Raw genomic sequence first — 24,330 nt, 5'->3', positions numbered from 1 at the left:
TGATGTTTAAATCATTTAAAATGAGAATGTTAGTTTGCTCACTCTATTTTTGTTTGTAAGAACAAATTTGATTAGATTTCATATCACAATATATATATATCGCAGAAAAATAAAATATCTCAATGTCATTTTTTTCCAGTATCGTGCAGCCCTAGGTTGCTACAATTTTTACAGATGTTTTGATAATGATCAAAATTACATCTGCATTCTAACTCGAGCTTCTACTACTATCAAACGTGCATTTCTAAAAGACAGAAAAGTTATATTATTTTTAATATTATCAGGCAACACAAACCTGTTTCTTGATTTAAAACAATATCTCACATTAGAACATGCAGGAACTAAGAGATACATTTTTATATTAAGACATTTATTTTGTTAAGGAAAATTAATGGTCTGGTTTCTACAACTTTCACGTTGGAACACAAATCTGGCTTTAAACTTGAAAGAAATAAAGATTTGACAATTATATTGATAATTATATTGATTATATTAATAGTTTTCAATATCGACTGATATGGGAAAAAAATATCTTGATCCGATCACAGCGTCCTTCATTCACGGGTTGCTGATATTTTTAAATGCTGCGCATAAAGACATCACTATAAGCCACTTCAGAGTTCCTGCTGCCGAATGCAATCAGGAAAACTGCCCAAGGAAAAGAATGCTGGCCAGTTCCTCCAACTACAGAGTGCGAAAGCTGCTTTAGACACCATTCAGGGTCAAAATTAAAGTTAGTTTATTCTGTTTTGCAAAAAGAATAAAACATTACTCATTCTTCTCATTATTTTTTCTCATGCATGGCTCACTCCACAGCATGCATGTATTATCAAATAAGTAAATAACTTATTATCAAATAAGTCCCATTTAAGAGTTTGTATTGGCCATTTGTGTCATTGTCATGAAACAGAATTTGGTTCCTTCTCAATTATTGAAGAAAGCAACTAGAAATATAATTTATCTCCTGTTTATGCATAAAAAAATATTTCGTACAATGTTGTGTGTATAAGTAGTCAATGCATATTTGTCTTTTGGTAGGTATTCAGGGGCCACCTGGTCCATCAGGTCCTGCAGGTAAGCGGCAAGCTTTTTTTTTTTATATTAAAAGTTTTTTATATTTTTTGTGATGTCTTTCACATAGCTTTTCATTACAATTCTTTTAGCTTTTTATTTGCAGTTGAGTCATGTGTGATTCATGTTAATATATAAATGCAGCGAATTACATAAATCTGTCATTATAGGAATTGGAGGTCCAGGTTCTCCCGGTCAACCAGGTTTACCTGGAGAGAGAGGAGAAAAAGGTGATGAGGGCGAGCCTGGAATCTCCTTCCCTGGACAACCTGGGAAAACAGGTCCATCAGGTCCCCAAGGAGTCCCAGGACCTCCTGGTCCCCCAGCAATATTTAATGGTGACACAGAATGTAATCGTGGTCCTCCTGGTCCTCCAGGCCTGCAGGGGGAGCAAGGATTTACAGGAGAAATAGGACAGAAAGGTTCGCTTTTTATTTTATATTAGAAAATACAATTCTGTATGTACACACAAACCTTTGGAAGGTTTGAGGAAATTTGTGTCTAATTATTTATAATACCAACTGTCTTAGGTCAAAAAGGAGAGACATGTGTCAATTGTTTCAGTAATGGAAACCCTGTCCCAGGACCCCCAGGGTTTCCAGGTCCTCCTGGAAATCCAGGTAAGATTAAATTCAACTTGGGGTGTGTTCACATTTGTCATGTTTGGTTCAATTAAACTCTGGCGCAATTGCTCTGTTAGTCTGGTTCATTTTAGTAAGTGTGAACACTGCCATTCAAACCCTGATGTACACCAAACAGGCAGACCTATACCATTAAAAAGATGGGTCTCAGTCTGCTTCCGAGCGAACTCTGGTGTGGTTCGAATGAAATATAAACGCAATATGGACCAAAAACTTATATAAAACTAAATGAATCAAATACAGGATGTAATGACAAGATTCAACGCTTTGCAGTGTGATTTAATGGGCAGAGGGCAAATGTGGAGCAACAAGACAGAAAAGTGTCTTTTATGAGCTCTTCGTGAGTTTGTAGGTGATAAAAATCGAATTATATGTACATGCAACAATGAGCGTGCTTTGTCCAGCAGATGGCATTAAGTGTAATCATCACTGTGCAGACCGATCAGTGTAGTGACATCAAAGTACCCATTCATCATTCGGTCTGCGCAGTGGCACTTTAAGTCGATTACATCTATTGTTTGGGTTGTTCAGTAAGTTCCTTCACGAAATATAGTTTAACCCGAAAAATCAGGTTGTGAAAGTATGTAGTTATACCTAGTCTCGGTATCTTAAGGTCCACTGTCATAAATGCCAGTGTGAACACTAAGCAGACTTGGACCAAATCTATAATTTTCTTTTCTGGTCCGGACCAATCAAACCAAGACAACCGAACTACAAGTGTGAATGCACCTTTAAAATAAGTATCTTCACAGTACGTTTTGTCCATGTTCTTCAGGACTAAAATCTCTCAACAAACAGCTGTTTTATATAAAGCCCAGATGTTTTTCAAGCTGCACATTACACTAATTTTTATTTCAGGTGCACCTGGATTGCCTGGAACGAAAGGAGACAGAGGATACCCGGGAGGGCCAGGGATCATGGGCCCACCTGTGAGTGCTTTCTCACACATTCTGGATAACACACTTTTTGTTTAAAGTGATAGATGATTCCGAGTGATTAAGATTAAGAGGCACTGAAGTACTTAACACTTCTGCACTTTAGGGAATACCAGGACCTCAGGGTCTCCCTGGAGTCCCTGGAGAGAAGGGCGACCCAGGCGATGCACCCTCTGTTCCGGGTGTAAAAGGAGAAAAGGGAGACACAGGCTTTCCTGGCCCTTCAGGTCTGCCGGGACTCGACGGAAGACCTGGTCGTGATGGAGTTCCCGGTCCCCCAGGCCTCAGAGGACCACCTGTGAGTGTTTGTACACTTTTCAATAAAAATACAACTTCTGGGTCTTTTATCAATTAAGCAGGGGCGGTTTCTCCATTAGGGCGGTTGGGCGATGCACCCCCAAAGCGCGAAAGGGAGGGATTTTTTTCTTTCACATTAAACAACATTGTTATGCTAGCTTTCACTATTCTAGACTGTTTGTTCTGCCTCTAAATAGTCCAATCAGCGTTGAGTCACTTTTTTTGTAGTACCGCCCCTCCTGTTTCTGTCTGACTGAGAATCGCCCCGAGTGCTCTCATTGACTTCCATTCAAAGATCATTTTTTTCGAACTGCAGGCACTGCAATGCAATCTCAATGAGTTCTGGGAGGGCTCGCACTAATGTGCTTCTGTCATCATGCATAACATTAACTTGTGCATGAATTGGTGGAAGCAGTGTCATCCAATAATATTTAAAAACTATTTAGAATTTTAACAACAAGGGAAAAAAACTGCTTAATATATTTATCAAATATGAAAAACGCAAGAAAAAAAACCCAGAGAGACGGGGACAGCTAAGCCAACTCAAATTCAGTTGTCAGTAGAATTGATCGACATCATGGCGAACGTTACCTCAGCACAGATGAAGTGAGTAATGTAAGTAAGCAGTGTAATGTAAGGGAGCAATGTAATATAATGTGATAAAAATGTGACTCAAGTGAGCAGTGTAATGAAAAAGAGCTGTGTAATAATACAAGTAATTGTGTAAATGAACAGTGTAATATAAGTGAGTGGTGTAAATAGTGATTTATGTGACTTCAGTCATTTTTTATTAAACTGATTTTGAAGTAAAATGGTTTTTGGAAAACCACACCCCCTCCCCCTCGAAAGAATTGACAGGAGCCACCACTGTGATTAAGTAAATAGATATAAAATAATACACAGATAAAATAATACCAGGCAGGCCAGACAATAATAATTGATGATGAAAAAAATAATTCTCAGAATACTAAATTTCCATTTTTAACTTAGTCAACCCCCATTATTCTTTTTTTATTATTATTGCTCTGCTTTAAGATGTCTATGTAAACTTAAACTGTTTATTACAAGAAACAAGGCTTTGCATGACTCAAATAACAGGTTCACAAAACAATTTGCAGTGAAATAAGCCATCTTTCTTACAGGGTTCTGCATTAATGAAAGGCTCACAAGGTCCATCAGGTGAACCTGGCTTGCCAGGACCTCCAGGAGACAGGGGTCTGCCGGGTCCCCCAGGATTTGGTCCTCAGGGACCTCCTGGAGAGAGAGGTATCCAGGGTGTTTCAGGAAGACCAGGGGGCCCTGGAGCACCAGGTAAAGAGCAATACTTTTGTTTTTAAGTTTCAATTATTTTAAGGCTGTTGTTCAATTCAAAATGGGAATCATATGAATTACACATGCTATTTTGGCACTAATTAAGGTAAATAAGTGTAGTTACCCATTATGTGATAACTAGAAGTGCAGCCGACTGCTTTAACTTGTAGCTTGGCATGTTTCAGTGTTTCATCTCAATGTTTGTCTGAATGGGTAGGTCAGAAAGGTGAACCTGGGTTGGCAGTGTCAGATAAAGGTGAACGTGGACCCCCAGGACGCGATGGAGTACCAGGTTCGCCAGGAAGTCCAGGTAAAGAAAAAACAACCGACTATAGTTGTCAGCATACATTTAGTTGTCTTAAATGCATATGGAGCAGGTGGGGAGTTCAGAGTTCAACAGAGACTGCTTGTGTATCTGTACAGGTAATCCAGGCCTACCAGGACAGCCTGGGTTCCCTGGCTTACCTGGACCCAAAGGAGATCCTGGTCTTCCGGGTATCGGTTTGCCAGGACTCCCTGGTCCTAAAGGTAAAATGTTTTTCTGCAATTGAAACACTAATAGACTCATGTAGATTGTCTGCTGCTGAGTGTTTTACAATTCACTAAAAATAGTTTAAAGTATAAATTAGCAATATTCATTGAAAAAAGTCAGATTTGGCCAAATACGTGCCACTTAATTTCTCTAGAAGCATGTATTGTGCCACAGAGTCATTTTTATAACTTGGGCAGTGAGAAACAGTTTTGTCCATACGTCTAACAGTGCTATCCATATTCTTCAGGATTTGCTGGTATTGCTGGTTCCCCTGGTGGACCTGGTATTCCTGGACGGCCAGGTCTGGACGGACTGCCTGGTCAGCCTGGATTACCTGGACCCAAAGTATGAAACATTTAATCTAAACAATGCAATATGATTTTATAAACTTCACCTATACATGAGTATTTTACCATCAGGTGGTAACCGAATATTTGAATCATCAGTTTCTGAATCATTCTATTGAACATTAACAAAATACTATATACACCTTCATTTAAGGATGCACCGAATGTTCAGCAACCAAGATTGTAGTGATAAAGCGAAAAGACCAAATAATATGTACCGAACAATGACGTGATGCGATCAGATAGAGGCGTGCACTAATGCAGCAAACATGTTTGCAGAGTGAATGTATTTAAAATTGTCCAAGAAAGACTGATTGAAATCGAGAAGTACTTAAACAATTATTAAATAAACTGCAGAATGATGTTTTCTACATGCACAGATTGCATGTTTTCAAACTGCGCTGCATGAGCTTGCGGCGTCTGGGTTCAAAGTCCAAAGCGCGAGGAAAATCTGTGCTGAAACAATGTTACTCATCAGTTGCTCAGTAACATTTTTATTAATTGTTTAAATGCATGTGAAAACGTTATACCTGCGACAAAAATCTTCCCAAATTCTTAATGAGAATCATTTGTAAATCTGTTGTCAACAAAAAGTAGCACTGCAAACTTCCTGCTGGGTTTCTGCCAAAAGAAAAGCAGAGAAAAAAACAACTCCATCAACATTCATAAACGTTAGTATTGTACAGTAATTGTACTGTTGTTCTGTAGAATAAAATAAAAAGACAATAGTAATGATAGTGATAATTACCATACGACAGCTCTATTAATAGATTTATTAAATTCACACATGGTGTTAAAATTAGGATCTGGAATATCCTAATGTTTTAAAACAAGTCTCTTCCACTCAGCAAAGCTGTATTTATTTGTACAGTCAAAAATGCATTCCTGATTCAAGAAGGGGGTCTCAAAAATGTCCAAAAAATATTAATTTTAAGTTGAATTGTGCTTTGTTGGTATAATGTCTGCTAGGATGTTCAGTGGTAAGTAAATATTTTTAAATTTTTGTTTGGTAATTGATTTTTTATTTATTTGTAAAGCAGGATGAAACAGTAAAAATCACATTTTGGAAATGTAATTTATATAATGGTGAAAAAAATGGCGGAAAAACATGAAGGAAAACAAAAAGGCAAAAAACAGTATTCGTTATTCGGCCTTCATCACAGTGTTTCATTTTGTTTGGATTTAACGTTTTGAACCGTAGCAAATATAGTTCTGGATTCAATCATTTAATTGACATTTTAATCAGTTAATGACTGAATGATGAAAGGATTGCGAACTGTAATTTGCAGGAAGAAATAAAGCTGCTATGTGCATCTGTTATTTTTTTTAGGCTTGAATTTTGAATTATGGGCAATATAGTGTTTACTGGTTGCATACAATAGAGCTGTAATCGGGCCTTAAAAGTTAGGCCCGACAGGACCCGAGCCCGACAAGTACATTTTGATTGACAGCTTTTTTAAAGCCTGAACCCGTTTACAGCCCGACATTATTCAAATGTGCGCACACACACAGCACTTTTTTAATTAAGATGGGTATTTGGCAATAACGAAATAAAGATGAAGGCTCCGCCGGATATGCTTCGCCACTATCAGCTGACATTTAATAAAAGAATAATGCCAACATTAGCGTAGCCTAAATACTCTGTCCACATTATGCATTTAAGACTCAATGAGTATTTAGTTATCATTTGAAAAACCTTTACTCACAGAGATTAGGCTAATCCTACATGTTTTTGTGAAGGAAAATGATTGAATCCTCTGTAGATGTCTTCAGTGCGTTCCTGCGCTCACTGATGGTGCGTCATTATTCACTCATTATTTTCATTATAAACATGGTCAAAACTTTTTCCACACCTCAGACTTTGCTTTAATTGCTGGTGCAACCAAAACGTAATCACCAGAGGCAAGCCTTCGTTACACCTACTCAGCATCCATTTTCGCATCTTTCTCGCACTAATCGAAACACATCACATGACCGCTCGTTTACCTCGCAAACTGGAGCGCAAGCCCGAGCCCGGCCCGAGCCCACGTAAGATGATATAAATTAAGCCCGAACCCATCGGGTCCCATCGGGTTTGGGCAAAGATCTTCAGCTCTAGTATACAATAACTTAGAGTGCATTATGGTTATAAATAATTGGACTGTATTAGAAATTAATAGCTTTCAGCTTAAAGCGCTCAAATGAGTGTCTTTGTCCCCAAAGGGAGACCCTGGTTTTGGTCTACCCGGACCTCAAGGCCCTACAGGATCACCAGGCAGTAAAGGTGCCCCTGGTCCTAAAGGTGATCCTGGTTTCCCTGGAAACCCTGGTGGACCAGGTCGTTCGGGTTTTGACGGTGCTCCTGGATCTAAAGGTTGAGATTAAATAGTAATGTTGGACTGTAAACTAATTAAATGCATTTACATTTTTCTAACATCATTTTTTTAAATATTATTTGCAAATGATCTTTGCATATTCATTTTGCACTTAGGTGATGCTGGTTTTCCCGGTGGTCCTGGTCCCCGTGGCCCCCCAGGGCCCCCTGCCTTTGGCCTTCAGGGCCCCCCTGGTCCCCCTGGAGCTCCTGGCTCTATGGGGTCTCCTGGTACGTCTGCTACTCTCTTTAGTAAAAACGTGTCCAAACATAAACGGAGAATCTCTTCCTGTGGACTATTCAAGCATTTAATGAACTGTGAGACCAGAAAGAATCTTAAATTAGAGATATTCTTGTAAAAATATATATTTTTTTTCTAATAAAACATTATTTTGAGGATTATAAACCTTATGCATGTAAAACTTGCCAGTAACTTCTTGGGAGTATAAAAAGTTGTGCATTCGATAAAGTGTATCTCGTAAACATTATCAAACACCGATGTTAGGACCACTGTTAGGGTTTTTAGTTAAACTACTCTTTAGTGTTTTACTATATCAAACCATTGCCATCTTCTCTTCATCAGGAGTCCCTGGTGCCAATGGAGAGAAAGGAGACCGTGGCCCCCCAGGTTCGAGTTTTCCAGGGTTGCAAGGTGACAGAGGAAGCCCTGGATTTCCTGGGCCTCCTGGTCCAGCTGGTCCACCTGGGGGTCCAGGACTACCAGGTCAAGATGGCCTACCAGGACTGCCCGGTAATATGATGAGAGCAATATCCCCTGATGTTATTACATTTGACTGTATTTATTTAATATATACACTACATGTCTTGTTTCTGTATGGTCTTTCTCTACTAATCCTATATCATTATTACAGGGCCTAAAGGAGACATTGGTGGGATGGGTGGTCCAGGACCTGCAGGTACCCCTGGCAATCCTGGTAGACAAGGCTTTCCAGGACCAAAAGGTCTGAAACCAGTTTTGGCTTTAGAACAAATTCCTGAAAAATTTTATAAAGTCCCTTTTAGAATGAAATGTTATTGTGCTCTGTGCCCTGGCAGGAGATGATGGAGTTCCAGGACGACCAGGAAGCCCAGGTTTCCCAGGATCAAAGGGAGACAAAGGTGACCCAGGCATTCCTGGCCCACCTGGCATAGTCCAACCTGCAGGTCTAATTAAGGGACAAAAAGGAGAATCAGGAGTTCCAGGTGAGCTGCTAGCTTCAATGTTTTCTGTGTATGTGTGGATTACTTGGGTTGTTCCCAACATCTGTTGAAAATTTCATGTCAACAGCACCTTTAGAAATATATTTACTGGGAAAAATGGTGACATGTTCAATACCTATTTTTCCCACTGTGTGTGTGTGTTTATATATATATATATATATATATATACAGTACAGACCAAAAGTTTGGACACACCTTCTCATTCAAAGTGTTTTCTTTATTTTCATGACTATGAAAATGGTAGATTCACACTGAAGGCATCAAAACTATGAATTAACACATGTGGAATTATATACATAACAAAAAAGTGTGAAACAACTGAAAATATGTCATATTCTAGGTTCTTCAAAGTAGCCACCTTTTGCTTTGATTACTGCTTTGCACACTCTTGGCATTCTCTTGATGAGCTTCAAGAGGTAGTCACCTGAAATGGTCTTCCAACAGTCTTGAAGGAGTTCCCCGAGAGATGCTTAGCACTTGTTGGCCCTTTTGCCTTCTGTCTGCGGTCCAGCTCACCCCTAAACCATCTCGATTGGGTTCAGGTCCGGTGACTGTGGAGGCCAGGTCATCTGGCGCAGCACCCCATCACTCTCCTTCTCGGTCAAATAGCCCTTGATGCCTTCAGTGTGACTCTACAATTTTCATAGTCATGAAAATAAAGAAAACTATTTGAATGAGAAGGTGTGTCCAAACTTTTGGTCTGTACTGTATATATATATAGTTGCATTTGTGACATAATTGCAAATCCCATTTTATTTATTTGTGAATTTTTTGTAAACCTCCTAACACAAAAATTAAAAAATACAACATTTAAAAATATCTCTACCATCAAGACACACAGACAAATTCACATTTGGTTGGCCAATCGTAGCATGTTCTTGCTGCAACCAGTCACATTTTGCTTTACAGTCAGGGCAGTCGAGTCTAAACCCATATACTAGTGGTCACCAATAAAGCTTTTTTTGATTGTCCAATGGCCAATATGAAGTAAAAACATATGAAACTGCACAATTTAAGAAATAACCTAAAAACCTGCTATTCAATTTATATTGAACATATTTTGTCAAATAATTACAAATTATTTCGAAATGAGTAAATTTTTTTATTTATTAAAATCTGTGAAATAAATATATGCTTTAGATAGGAACAATATGGTATTATGGCATTTTCAAAAATAAATAATGTAACCAACAGTGTACTCTGTAATCCAAAAAGTCTGTGTGCACTGGGGGTTATATTTTCTCAAATAAAGACCATGTAATGCCCAAAAAAGTATATTTAAAGGTCCCATGACATGGATTATTTCTTTTTCTTTAAATGCTTTTTAATGTTTCCTTAGGTGTACTTATATTGTTAGTCTGATTTTTACATTTACATTTTTTTTAATTTTTACATTTTTACATTTATCGCGTGAATGCAGTGATCTCGTCATTATTGCAACACGTTTTCTCTCACAAAATGCTTTCACCACAACTAACAGCAAACACATGAATACAGTAAGAGCTTTGTTGTGCAGCATAACAGCGTCATTCATTGTAACGGCAGTTGTGTGCAGATATACTCGCGATGTGTGACAGCTCCGAAAAAAAGGGGAGCGTTCTTTGATCGCTCTCTGTAGTTAAATCACAATTTAAATAACAGATTTGTTTCATGCTACAAAGAGAAACAACGTGAAGTTGATCGTATAGTCACTGGCTTGATTCACTGATGCATAAACAGAATTAAACGATTTAGAAAGAAAGTCTGTGTGAACTTGAATTAGCTACACATCAGAAATCACTGATCACAGATCAGGCATTAATGAACACTGTTACTCACTGTTTGTGGCTGTGCTTTCGAATCCATATCATACAAGTCTGTTTGTAACGCCTGTGCTGACATTGCGACTGAATTATATGTAAATATTTGGGCGGGCAAAGCAGAGAAAGGGGAGGTAACATTTCTCCTTATAACATCACAAGGAGGAGATTCAAGATCAGCCTGGTTGAGCTTCCATTTTCTCAAAGGCAGAGAAAGATAGCAAAATCTCGATTTACACCGATTAAAATTTCTAGAAACTTGGGGACCATATACAGGCTAGGGGAACTCATATTAATGTTAAAAAACCTCAGAAAGTGAAATTTTCATGTCATAGGACCTTTAAACAATTGTTGACAGAACAGAAAAACATATTGGCCATTGTCGATAATTAGTGTCAGCTGGTCTATCAGCCTTGGCGAAATGTTGGTCAACCACACTTCTTTCTTCATAATTACCTTTTCTCATACCTTTTCTTTGTGATCGGTAAATCAGTGGGACCATTTCTTACATAAAGAAAACTGGGTTCCTCCATGACCTGTGTTTTTTCCAAATTCAGAATTAAAAAAATGTATCCGTTTAATACTCTCATATATTTTGGCCACTCCACAATTCTCTTTATTTGTCTTGTAGGTTTTAGCGGAACACCAGGACCAAAGGGTATTCCCGGTATCCCTGGAGATCCTGGTCTCCCTGGGCAAGACGGAAGGCCAGGTCTACCGGGACCTCCAGGTAAAGCAGACAAGTACACGTTTAAGCCATAAAAAAACATCTTTAATCAACTAGTCTCCTATATGTGCATATGTACTATTCAGTAGGTTTAGGTTGACAAGTTTTTGTCTTCATGTTTAGGCCCCAAAGGTGATCCTGGTATTCCAGGAGCTTCAGGGTCTCCAGGTGCCCAAGGACCGAAGGGTAGCATGGGGGAGATGGGATTACCAGGTCAGCTCTTCATTCTCGTACAACTCAAAACCATTAACCATTTTTTCTGAGGCTTTGAAATCTTGAAGCTAGACTGAGCCAATCTTTTTTGTTATAGGAGTTTCTGGAAATAAAGGAATCTCCGGCCAACCAGGCCGACCTGGCCAGCCTGGAACCCCAGGAACAGCAGGGTTCCCGGGACCCAAAGGTGATCCTGGCTCACCAGGATTTGGATTACCGGGAACTCCTGGGCCAAAGGTAAAAACATAATGATTTCTGCTTAAACACTGAGAATATTTACTTGAATAATTTTTAAATTCTATCAAATTCCCAGGGTGAACCAGGCCCTCAAGGATTTTCTGGAACCCCTGGTCAGAAAGGCCAGCCTGGCCTTTCAGGATCTCCAGGCTTTCCTGGTAGCCCTGGACCAAAGGGTGATCCAGGACTCCCAGGATTCCAGGGTGCACCTGGCATTCCTGGCCCTAAAGGTTTGGATGGTACTCCAGGCACTCCTGGTCCTAGTGGAGCATCTGGTAGGCCAGGAGATCCTGGACGTCCTGGATTACCAGGCCTCCCTGGTGATAAAGGTCTTGCTGGACGTGATGGTATTCCAGGACCTCCAGGACAAAAGGGTGACCCAGGTTAGTCTGAATCCAAAAGAAATCAAAAGTGCGTTGGATGTGCTCAATGTAGCATAGGTATCTAGAATCTTTTTGTTTTTAACTTTTTACCTAGGCGCTCCAGGTCTCGGTGGCCCAGGCCCACCCGGTTTCCCCGGTTCACCAGGTAAAGTACTGAATGATATTTTCATGTATCTTCACTTTTACACCAGAGAACTTATAAAAAATTCCTCATCATAATTTTCACAGCAAATTTACAATAATTGACTGATTTTATAGGGCCTAAAGGAGACCCTGGTTTTCCGGGTCCTGCCGGTAGTTCTGGATTTCCTGGTCCAAAGGGTGATGCAGGATTTCCTGGGGTGCCTGGCCAAAGTGGTCCTGCAGGACCACCTGGGCCTCCAGGCCTGCCTTTGCAGGGACCTAAAGGCATCCAAGGCCCACCTGGTGCCCCCGGAAGAGCTGGTAAGTGAAGCATCTTATCCCTTTGGCCAGCTCTGCCCTCTGGGTTTCAAGCCGACATTTGCCTTTATTTTGATTTAATTTTAATAAAGAGTAGCCTGGAGTAGAATGTCTAAAAAAGAACAAACTCCTAAAATAAGTTTGTTATCCAAAATAAGTATCCAAAGAATTGTTTTAATCAGAACTTTTAAATTGGCCAATGAAAACACAATTTTGTAATGCCATCGAATACTGACTTCACCACATACATCTAATATTTAATACTGTGCTTTACCACAGTGTTTGTTGTTTTTCTTATGTATGCCTATTAGGGGTGTAACGGTTCACAAAATTCACGGTTCGGTTCGATACAATACACTGGTGTCACGGTTCGGTTCGGTACGGTTCGGTACGTTTTAGATACAGCAAAAAGAAAAAGTTGGCAGATAAATTTCCTTGATTTTTAAAAAATGTTTTATTTATTAAAACTAACAAAGTATGTTTTTTTTTTTTTTACATTGAACAATGATGGAGCTATTCTTTACCCATCGTCTATGGTGTTTTCTTAGCAGCATACTGAATAAAACAAAAACAGCTCCTTATAAAAAAAAAAATGAAAATGTTATATTAGTTATGAACAAATACAAAGATGTAACTTTTTATATGGAACTCTATAACTCTTTATATTGAGTGTGTTTTTACTCAATTGGTTCTCTATAGGGCTTATGTTTTTTGGAACAAAGCAGGAATTACGGTCTGTCTGAAATGGGCTCGTGAAGGAATATTGTAACGGGGCTCAATTACATTAAGCATGTTCTTAAAACCTACGTTTTCCACTACAGAGTAAGGCGCTCGCTCACTCAGTACGTGCTGAAGGCTCGTTGCAAAATGGCTAATGCGTTAAACAGACCAGAAATAGAAGATCCTCCAATAACCAACAGGTCTGGTGTTTGGGTGCACTTTGGATTCCCTGTAAGCTATAATGGTGATGATAGAATGAATGGTAAATAATAAGGTATCATATTCGCGGCTATAACGTAAATGTAGCCTACCAATCGCCGTGGTGATGTCTTTTGCCCTGTTTGAATCCGTTGGAAATGTCTGTCTAAATGCTGCGGGGATAGTTTGTTGCATTTATGTTTCTCCTTTTTTCCGTCTTTTCCCAGATACTGACACACTAAGGTGATGTCGGCGTAAATGAGTTGACATGTTTCAAGTATTCCCGCCGGTGTTTTTTTTTTTTTTTTTTGTATTCCCGCTGGTGTAACCCTAGATGCGACATATCGTTGTTGTTTTTATCCACCACTCTCTTTCCATCACCATTATAGCTTACAGGGAATCCAAAGTGCACCCAAACACCAGACCTGTTGGTTATTGGAGGATCTTCTATTTCTGGTCTGTTAAACGCATTGGCCATTTTGCAATGAGCCTTCAGCGCATACTGAGTGAGCGAGCGCCTGACTGAGTAGCCTAACATAAACATATAAGTTGGTGTTTTTTTCTTCTTCGTGGGTGTCAGGGGCGTTGCCTGTTACGTCGTTTGGGTTATTGGGCTACCTTGTTGAACGCATATCATTATATTTCACAATTGTTTTTATTTTCCAAATATAATTAATTAGTCCAACGAACCGTCAGGTCCATAATGTGTACCGCGTACCGAACCGAAAGCCTCGTACCGAACGGTTCAATACGAATACGCGTATCGTTACACCCCTAATGCCTATACACCCAACAGAAATAAAGACAAACTGTCTGGTAATTCACACAACTTACACACTGTTTAATTTAAAAAGGAACTGAATGCATTAACAACAGGAATTTGTATCTGCTGTTAGCCCCAATATGAAGTCATAAATCTATTTTATAAAAGTCAGGTAAAAGTACTAGAGCTCGACCGATATGGGTTTTTCTATAGCCGATGCCGATGTTTAGAGGTCAGGGTCAGCCGATGGCCGATATGTGCTGCCGATTTTTAGGGCCGATATCTTGAAGTTTTCCCCTTCATTTGCATGCTAAAATGTCACACTAATAATAAGTGGATGCACAACATTTCTAAACGTATCATCATTTATTGAGCACTGACTTGAACCATCTCTCGAATCTTAATTTTGTGCACTGCACGGTATTAAAATAAAAAATGTATCCAAAGTTAACCAAACAAATCAATAAACTGACCAAGTATTAAATATATAAAACAGGTAATATATATATATATATATATATATATATATTTACTATGTATATATATATATATATATATATATATATATATATATATATAACTATATATATATAGTTATAGTTATATATAGTTTTAGAGCATTTATCAAGTAGAATTTTTCAAGCTTGTTGGAACATAAATGTAAACTTAAATATACATTTAAATAAATACAATTTTAGAAATAAAATCAATTAAACTGAAAAATAGAAAAAATTAAATATATAAAAAATAAATAACAGTAATGCTGCAAACACACTAGCAACCAGCAACATTTGTGTTTGGTATAAATGATACAGAACATCAAAAGTGCATTCTAATTTCAAACTTACATCGCAGTCTGTTCATTATTAAAATAAAGTACAGTCAACCAAACATTTAAAAGGTTACACTGGTCAGTTTAAATAGACCGTAGTATACCAGTCCACTCTTCTGTTATGCACGTTTTTGCTCATGTGAAGAGGATGATCTTTTCCGTCTAGTTTACATTAAAAAAATAAAAAATATTATAGTTTAACATTCTGATACATTGCGAATATGGAAACATTTGGATAGGTGCAGAACGAGACGTGAGCAATAACCTCTAAATACATCTAGTCAAACCCGTGCTCGCTCGTCCTCTTATGGATCGGATCATTTTTCAGATCAGCAAAAAAAAAAAATTAAAAAGGCCAAGACAAATAAACATGCGTTTTGTCTTTTTTTATTAACATTAAATTATTAAATTAAAATATATGAAATCAACTTAAAGTGCACATGGCATAATATCTTCTTTTTAACATCATAGCCGGACTTCTCATCTCCCATTCTGCTGTGATGAAGTGAGCAGTTATTGTCACATAGCTCTCCGTCCCACTGCATGTCCTCCCGTATGTCGTGAGCGGAACAGAGGATGCTCGGGATAGTTCATCCACAACTTTTTTCTTCTCCTGTTCATAAAGATCTGGCACAATCTTTTCGCTGAAGTGGGTGCGCGACGGGATGTTGTAGCACCGTCACGGTTTTACACTCTAACCTCTTTCCTTCTTCATTATATCTGAGAGGGAAGCCAAAATGCGCAGGGCATTCAAGCTCCTCCGTTCCTCCGCTCACCATGACCACTGAGTGTAGACTGAACATGCGCAACTTTCATAAATCAATCCGGGGGTCACGTGTGTGCCGAACCGAAGATATTGATCAATGATGATCCGTTGCACCACTACTATAGTGTCATTTGAAAACATTGCAGTTGCGTTTTAAAATACAACAACGAGCACCAGGAAACCATTTAACGAGGCACATTCAGCGGTCTCCTTGACAGGAAACAGTCAACAAAGTAAAATGATCTCCAACGTATGGCGCGCTCTCTTCATTTTATCAAATGATCATAATCACATCTATTCATTTTACAGTCCTGCTACTAGCATTTTATTCAGACTAAACCCCCTTTCATTCGGGTGAGAAAGCTTTTTTTCCAAGTGGCTTTTGCACATAATAATAATACCGCTGCAGACGCATTTTGCAGCATTAAGGTTATTAATTGATCGTTAATTTAAACGACGATCGATCATGGAAATTATCGAATATTGACATCCCTAAATACAAATGAGTTGGATGGAAAACTGGTCATTGTCTGCATCAAACCATGCTTACGAACAAATGTGATTCACCGTTCTGGGCAGCTCCAGGGCAGCTCCAGGACAGCTGTCTCTCCGAGCACGGTGCTGTCTGTGAGCGGGGCGGAGTAACGGAGCCCTCAATCACGCTGCAGTGTTTGTGAGAGCTGCCAACTTTTAACCAACTTTTGCCAACCCTTTATCTCCCAGGGCTGTTGTTGAATCTTCCAAAAGTTTTGGCTTGGGGTGCTTCACATGCGGCAGCAGCACTTTCCACCGCACCAATAACACGGGGCTGCCTGCCGACGTGCCTGACTTTAAATCGGCGCTACTAAACAGGGATATCGGCCGATGCCGATATATTCAAAAATGACAAATATCGACCCGATATATCGGCCGACCGATATATCGGTCGACCTCTAAAAAGTACCCCTGGTTGGGAATCACTATATCAGCACATGTAAAATTATGGCTGTGAACCAGAGGGCATGCTGGCTTTGTTTTGGTTGGTTTGGTTGATTTGCATGGAATAATCCACAAGCAATCATGATTATGCAATATCCATGTCGAATTAGCACAAATACACTCACTCTCTGATGAATGAGCACAAGACACACTGTTTGCATTACCTTCACTGCAAGTGATCTTCTGTTCTCAACACTCCCTTACTTTATTGTGTACCGGTTTGTCATGTGTTAGACAGAAGTGAATGAGGTGCATGCATGAAAAGGTTTTGTGCAGTCATTGTTTCAGAGTTGCCCAGTCAGGGCTTTACTAGTATTACACACAGCTTTCACTATCCAAGGTTAGCTCTTCACCCATCCATTCATCTATCTTCATTCACCCTTGTGTGTCTTCACTGCCTCACATCCCTTCTTTTCAGCAGTAAAAACTGCGGTGTTCTTCACAGGATGTCTGTCTGTCACCAAATAAAATTAGGGTGCATCTGGCATTTTTGCATGGGAAATGTGCAGATTTGTAAGAAATGAAAAGCCATTGCAGGACTGTCTAAAATGGGCTCCCTCTTGGAAAAAAATAGCAAAAACATTAATGAATTCTGCTGCACTTTATATAAAATAGATATAAAGGAGACCATTTTTGGCTGGTGTCTGTTGGGCTTAGTTTTACCCAGGCACATTCTGGGTATCATATGCATTTTCTGTTTTACTTCACTTTTCGTGGGAATGGCTCTGCTCCTCCTGATGACATTGGATCTTTGCAGGCTCGGCAGGTCAGCTTCTTTATGTTATTGAGCTGAATTGTATGTTACAACTCTTAACTGTATTCGAATGAATTTTCATCTATTTTATGTGTCTACACATGTAGTTCTACCTTGGTTGTGGAAGTATATAAAAAATAATATAAAAGGTAGTATTACCACATTGTAAGTGTGTACTGTAAGTGTAGGTGACCATATCCTGTTAGTATTTGAGTAGATTATCAGATTTTGCACAAGAACATTACTGTATTGAAATATACCTATAGTATGAGTATGAATGTCTCAACCCAACTGCAACAACTCAGTTAAGCTAGAATTCCAAAAGCAACTATTTTTGGAAGAGAATAGCAGAAAAGAATGTGCATGTCTTGATTATATGGACTATAATGACTATACTATGTACATCTATATTCAATTATGTGTTGAATATGTGAACCTTTTTTGCTAAGTTTGGCTTAAACATAATAATGATGAGCATGTACACTACCATTCAAAAGTTTGGTGTCTGTGAGTCTAAGTGTTTTTCCTCGTCAAAGCTATATATATTTGAAAAAAAACAGCAGAACAGTAATATTGTGAATTCCTAAATTTTGTGGAATAAAAAATGTATTATATATATATATATATAAAAAAAAACTTTTGAGAAGTTATGCAGTGTCAAATATGCTAATCTGTTTCTTCAGTAAAGCCTTCTGTAAAACCATTGGAGGCAAAAAAATAAAGAAAGAATTTGATCAAACTTATCTATTCTTCAACACATCACATTACTTATGTTGCTGTGCTCTGTATTTAAAACTTTTACCTTGTTCTTTGCTTCTCCTCTTGTTGGACTTTTGGGAACCCGTTGACCTTTGACCCCTCTGTAGGTCCTGCAGGTTAGATATCTTGGTTTGATACTCACCTGTGTCATGCTGTGCACTTTTTTTGTTATTAGATGATTTACCTCTGCATGTGAGGCTGAGTGGGACTCAAGATTCAAGCCTAATTTTTGATGTTTAATTTTCTTATCCCCATCCAATTATAGGAATGTAGTTATGATTGATGATGATTATGATTGTGCCTTCTCCAGCAATATCCCAGAACCATTCAGTACACCACATACAACAATTTACATTATAAGCATGCACACAAATCCGGACATCAATGCTTGGTTAAATAATATTGATTTCATGTTGTAAGATGAATCCTGTTTGTTAATCAGGTACCAGTGAAACAGGTAGAAACTGATTTATTTTCTGTGAATGTGAAGGTCCTCCTGGCTCTGAGGGTCCCCGTGGGCCTCCAGGTAGTGGAGGAGTCAAAGGTGAGAAGGGCATGCCTGGAGTCCTTGGGATACCTGGAGCACCAGGACAGAAAGGAGATTATGGTCCCCCTGGCTTTCCAGTAAGCATTATAGATGTGGTTTAGTTATTGTTAGCAAAGGCTTTCATACAATTTGCATGTGTAGAATCATTGAAGACTGCAATTGGTTTATGTGTGTTTTCTGACACTTTGCTAAAAAGCGCAATGTTCTGTTTTATTAATGGCTTTCAATTCTAACATACTCTGGTCAGATATTTCTTGATAATGACAGCTAAATGCTGTGATTGGCAACCAGTTTCCTGCATAGTTGTTCTAGAATGTCTTTGGTATCTCTGCTGTCTCACGTGATAAAACATTTCAAATAATATAAAGAGTTGCATTTATAATATTAATTTAATCGGATAATGATGTTTGTTATTTGTTTTTTAAAAGGGTACTCCAGGAAATCCAGGACCTAGCGGTCTGAAAGGAGATACTGGACCTGAAGGTGTTACTGGATTCCCGGGTCGGTTTTCCTTCTACAACCATTAAGAATTTGTTTACTAAAATAAATGTCTTTAATTATTTATTCACCTTAATGTTGTTCAGTCCAGTTTGCTGTTATTTATTTCATGGAACACAAAAGGATAATTTTTTTTTATTATTCTAAAAATACCATATGAAGCGCAGTGACAGATTATGTTCAGAATTACATTTTGAAATATATTAAAACAGAAAATGATCATTTGAATTGTCACTGTTTTTGCTATACTTTTTAAACAAATAAATTGATCATATGTATGATTCTTCATAATTCTTCTTTTGTGTTCCACACAAAAACATAACAGCGTACATGACTGGATCAACATCAAAGTGAATCTGTACTAAACAGTGTAAATATTTGTTGTGAAGCTCTATTTATGAATGAGTCTTATCCACGTAACATCTGCATGTTATAGGACCTAAAGGACAGCCTGGCCCTCCAGGATCTAATGGCGGCCCAGGAGAACGTGGTGACCCTGGAACACCAGGTGAGTCATTTTAAAACCTGGATATTTTTCCCCTTCCAATTCCAATGAAAATGCATCCTCTAATACTCTGTTGATCTCAGGTTCTCGTGGTGACCCAGGCTTTGCTCCAGAACCAATTGTTTTGAAGGGGGAGCGTGGTCCACCCGGACCACCTGGTCGCCTTGGCCTCCAAGGTCCAACGGGTCCCGTGGGATTGCAGGGTCTTCCAGGTTAGCGGATATATTTAGAGTCAACACAGTAAAGTTAAAAAAATAGATTATATCTGATCCCTGATCTGGGCTCCACTTCTCAAAAACACTGCTGATCGTAGAGACCATTGGCACCATTGGTTCTATGATCTGCTAGGTTTATAATGATTGTGGAAAAAGCAGCCCTGGTCTTTTTCCTCATTATGTCTGATTTCATTGCTACCTTTAGGTTCGCCTGGTGACCCTGGAGATCCAGGTCCAATGGGACCTGCAGGATTTACCGGCCCACCAGGAAGGAAGGGAGATACAGGACCATCTGGACAACCAGGTAATGTTAAGGTCCAAGACGTGGATTGGCGGGTAGACATGTTGCACAGGGCCTGTCTAAATTCAAATCCAGCTTTGGTCATTTTCCAGTACTTGATGAATCTCCACTGTCGTGTCCAATAAATGCCAAAAGCCCTTTAAAGATTCAAGTTAAAAAAAAATCATGTAAAGTCACCATTTACTCATTTTCCAAACCCTATAAAGATTATACAGATTTAATTTAGGCTTTTATTTACATATAAACACATACATAGAACGCGTTACAAGCAGTAAACACTGAAGCTTATGTGTACTGTACGTAATGTGTGTCACACACTAGAACAAACCCTAATGGTTCTTGTGCATTACACACGTGCTCAAGCTTCCATGTTTACCATATTTGATGTGCTCTATGTATGTGTGTCGATCATTGTTTAGATGTAAATAAAAGCCTAAATTAAAGGGATCATGAACTGTTTTTTTTGTACTGTTTCTCTGAGGTCCCGTTATAATGTTATCAAGATTTTTACATCAAAATACATAATTTAGAAGTAATAAGCTATTTTCTGTCCTGTTTTGACTCCCCTCATCAGACTCCGCTCAGTTGAATTGTGCCTTGTTTGTAAATGAATCCGTGGTAAAAAGAAGTGAACAAAGGACTAATTCTTTAATGGCGCGGTTTGGAACTTCATTAAAAATAGTTCATCCACTCTTTTCTAATGTTGGGATCAGAAGGAAGGCAATTGAAAGACTGTTTTACCATAACTTAACCATCATTATCATTTAGTTTCTGGCTAGACCTGCATTCGCCTCTCGTTATTTACACTACATGCATGAAGCGGTGGGCGGGGCTAAGCAGGAATTGATCTTCTTCTGCGAAGGCAGTGTTTAGCCACACTATTACATCATAGAGTGACATTACAAAAGCTGTCGTCTCGGCAGACTGAATTCAATAAAATGTTTTGAATTCTGAAACTAGGTCAAAAGATCAAGGGAATTTGGGTTTCTCAGTTCATGACCCCTTTAAATCTGTTCATATATATATTGATCATATCTCCTCAAAAGACTTTATTATTAAACTAATTGATTAAGGATTAAACTAATTCATTTGTATGGATTTCCATTTCTGATATGAAGGTAAGTAACAATACCTGACATCGATGCTGATATGAAGGAAGAAATTTTCATTTCTGAGTGGACTATCCCTTTAAGGATCATCCTTAAAATTGGTGGCTCTATTGTTCTTTTTTCAGATTTTTGGAAACAGCAGGAACAGGAAGCTTAAAAGCAGTGTATCATCTTCACAGTAACCATAACTGTAATCATGTACAGGTTCACGTGGTTACCCCGGCCCTCCTGGTCCAGAAGGGATTCAGGGCCCTCCAGGCATCGCAGGATCATCGTCTGCCGCACACGGTTTTCTGATCACGCGCCACAGTCAGAACACAAATGTGCCATTATGTCCTGAAAATACAAGACTCATCTATGAAGGCTACTCTTTACTCTATGTGCAAGGAAATGAGAGGGCGCATGGACAGGACCTGGGTGAGTGTCCCCAAAACACATAGAGCACACCCATGTAGTATTTTCTTTCTCACATCACATGCATCATGACTAATATGTCTTTTCTTCATTCAAATTAATATCAGGTACGGCTGGTAGTTGTCTACGTCGTTTCAGCACGATGCCTTTCATGTTCTGCAACATCAACAATGTCTGCAACTTTGCTTCCCGCAATGACTACTCCTATTGGCTTTCCACACCACAATCCATGCCCATGAACATGGCACCCATCACTGGAGAGAGCATCAAACCTTTCATCAGTCGGTAAGAGAAGGTCGCTCTGACACAGATGATGAGTAGGAGTGGAATCTGGGGTTTGGCAAACTTACCTGAATCTATTGAATTATCTGAATCTATTGAATTGTCTGAATCTATTGAATTATCTTGCGTGTGTGTGTGTGTGTGTGTGTGTGTGTGTGTGTGTGTGTGTGTGTGTGTGTGTGTGTGTGTGCAGGTGCTCTGTGTGTGAAACTCCAGCCATGGTGATTGCTTTACACAGCCAGACCATTCAGTTGCCAGTCTGCCCAAACAACTGGGAGGTGCTCTGGATCGGTTACTCCTTCATGATGGTATGCACCATATGCACAGTTCTGGCTTATTTTAAACATTGTTTCGTTATTGTTATTTGACGTCATCGTAGGCCCTCTAGTGAGTCCCGGCCTCCACTGCATTAATACCATTGTGATAAATCAAAACTACTCCTTGAGATTCATATAGAACAACAACAGCAACAACTAAATTTGAAAACAGCAATATTTTTTTTGGTTTGAAGTTCTCCTTGTTACATGTACTTACTATTATAATAACAATAAATGATTCATAATTACATGCAAGTAACCCTAATCCTAACCCTAACCATAAAGTAAGTACATGTAATTAATTAATATTACTCAGTACTTAAATGTATAATTACACTGCGACAAGGATACTTTAAAATAAAGTGTAAGCTAATTTTTAAACTGGCTTACCTCACATTTTTAAACTCTTCAAGTCCAAGTTGAAATGTTGTGCTGGCAGAACTGGCATATTTGTAAAAGATCCCACACACATCCTTGTTGGATTTTCAAGGCCTCGCCTTGACTGCTGTATCTTGTTCTGTGTAACAGCACACCAGTGCAGGTGCTGAGGGCTCAGGTCAGGCTCTTGCCTCTCCCGGTTCCTGTCTGGAGGACTTCCGCTCGTCTCCGTTCATCGAGTGCCACGGTCGAGGCACCTGCAATTATTACAGCAACTCGTACAGCTTCTGGCTGGCCACTGTGGATACGAATGAAATGTTCGGGTAATGTTTCATTCCAAACTATGACAACTTCAAAAACAACAATTCTTCTTGGCAACTTTCTTGAAAACCGTAAATGTCAAACTGTTTGTTTTTTTCTCTCTGCCCAAGCAGACAGCCGCAGTCAGAGACACTGAAACCTGGAGACTTGGAGACCCGTGTGAGCCGCTGTGTTGTGTGTATGAAGAGGACGTAACGTAGTGACATTTTTGCAGTCTGTTGTTGTTGTTGAGGATCAGCCATCACTTACAACGACCGCAGCCATCAGCTGATTACCAGTGAAGTTTCTTCACATATAACTCTATGGTGCTACTGTGTGACACAGCAAAAGAAACTGAACAAAATATATGAATTTATTAGTCTTTTTATTTTAAAGAAGTACCTCAAAAGAAAAATGCAGATCCAACAAGGTGCCATAGCAGTTGTGACAATGTGCATTAGATTTCTTTTTTCTCTCTAGAGATTCTTTCCATGTAATATTTTCCTACAAGAATTTTGATGTTGGTACACAAATGGTACATTTTTTGGGAGAAGCGCTCTCTCGCTTTTTCTTTTTTCTTTCGAGTGGAATGGTCTCCATGTTACCAAATCGGCACTTTGAACATCAAAGAGACGAAATGCACTGAAGCGTTACATTAATGGGACTGCTTTTTTAAGGCTATCATTTTTCCCCAATCACTTTTTCCTCTTTATTGGTGGTACTAACACTGCTGTATCAGGACTTTTTAGTGTCATTTATCTCTTTTTGTAAGTCATAAAATGTGTATATTGTGTAAAACACCTTTTTAGCATAAAAACTAAACAGATCTTTTTAATGAATTTCTGGGTTCTTTGTCAGTGTGCTCATCACTCACTCCTTTATTCACATATTAGTTCCACATTCTTTTACCCCGACATTTGTACACAGAACTTTCTTTAAATAAAACAGTATTTTATAAATATATATATTAAAAAGAAAGTATATATCCAGAAACTTGACACACCTGCATAAACTGTTTTTACAGACCTCTCCTCTTTTCAGATTTCATTTAACCATTAAGGACATTTCTGTGAAAACCCATCAAATACTAGTGTTATGAATTTGTAAACATTTCATTAGTTCTTATGAGCCACAGTGTGGCCTGTCACTGTTTCAGATTAGATGAACCACTGTCTGTCAGCATATG

General features: G+C 38.8%; 1 protein-coding gene across 1 annotated transcript in view; it reads left to right on the top strand.

The window, feature by feature from the left end:
• Window positions 1–23,983, top strand: part of LOC132124411 (collagen alpha-5(IV) chain-like) — a 60,773-nt gene extending 36,790 nt beyond the window's left edge. The window contains exons 20-49 of the mRNA XM_059535410.1: window positions 1,039–1,074; window positions 1,242–1,493; window positions 1,602–1,691; window positions 2,571–2,641; window positions 2,754–2,945; window positions 4,087–4,255; window positions 4,473–4,565; window positions 4,679–4,783; window positions 5,035–5,132; window positions 7,337–7,487; window positions 7,605–7,718; window positions 8,071–8,238; window positions 8,360–8,449; window positions 8,544–8,690; window positions 11,139–11,237; window positions 11,358–11,447; window positions 11,545–11,684; window positions 11,761–12,067; window positions 12,162–12,212; window positions 12,326–12,511; window positions 18,769–18,902; window positions 19,254–19,326; window positions 19,760–19,831; window positions 19,912–20,040; window positions 20,249–20,347; window positions 21,658–21,870; window positions 21,975–22,152; window positions 22,343–22,457; window positions 22,995–23,167; window positions 23,279–23,983. Coding sequence (XP_059391393.1) covers window positions 1,039–1,074; window positions 1,242–1,493; window positions 1,602–1,691; window positions 2,571–2,641; window positions 2,754–2,945; window positions 4,087–4,255; window positions 4,473–4,565; window positions 4,679–4,783; window positions 5,035–5,132; window positions 7,337–7,487; window positions 7,605–7,718; window positions 8,071–8,238; window positions 8,360–8,449; window positions 8,544–8,690; window positions 11,139–11,237; window positions 11,358–11,447; window positions 11,545–11,684; window positions 11,761–12,067; window positions 12,162–12,212; window positions 12,326–12,511; window positions 18,769–18,902; window positions 19,254–19,326; window positions 19,760–19,831; window positions 19,912–20,040; window positions 20,249–20,347; window positions 21,658–21,870; window positions 21,975–22,152; window positions 22,343–22,457; window positions 22,995–23,167; window positions 23,279–23,360 — 3,917 coding nt within the window. The 3' untranslated portion in view covers window positions 23,361–23,983. The remainder of the gene's footprint in view (window positions 1–1,038; window positions 1,075–1,241; window positions 1,494–1,601; window positions 1,692–2,570; window positions 2,642–2,753; window positions 2,946–4,086; window positions 4,256–4,472; window positions 4,566–4,678; window positions 4,784–5,034; window positions 5,133–7,336; window positions 7,488–7,604; window positions 7,719–8,070; window positions 8,239–8,359; window positions 8,450–8,543; window positions 8,691–11,138; window positions 11,238–11,357; window positions 11,448–11,544; window positions 11,685–11,760; window positions 12,068–12,161; window positions 12,213–12,325; window positions 12,512–18,768; window positions 18,903–19,253; window positions 19,327–19,759; window positions 19,832–19,911; window positions 20,041–20,248; window positions 20,348–21,657; window positions 21,871–21,974; window positions 22,153–22,342; window positions 22,458–22,994; window positions 23,168–23,278) is intronic.
• The last annotated feature ends 347 nt before the right edge of the window (window positions 23,984–24,330 follow it).

This window comes from Carassius carassius, chromosome 3 (assembly GCF_963082965.1).
Source record: "Carassius carassius chromosome 3, fCarCar2.1, whole genome shotgun sequence".
Lineage (NCBI taxonomy): Eukaryota > Metazoa > Chordata > Actinopteri > Cypriniformes > Cyprinidae > Carassius > Carassius carassius.
The sequence above is the reverse complement of the archived record's forward strand: the minus strand, read 5'-3'. Positions and strand labels throughout refer to the sequence as shown.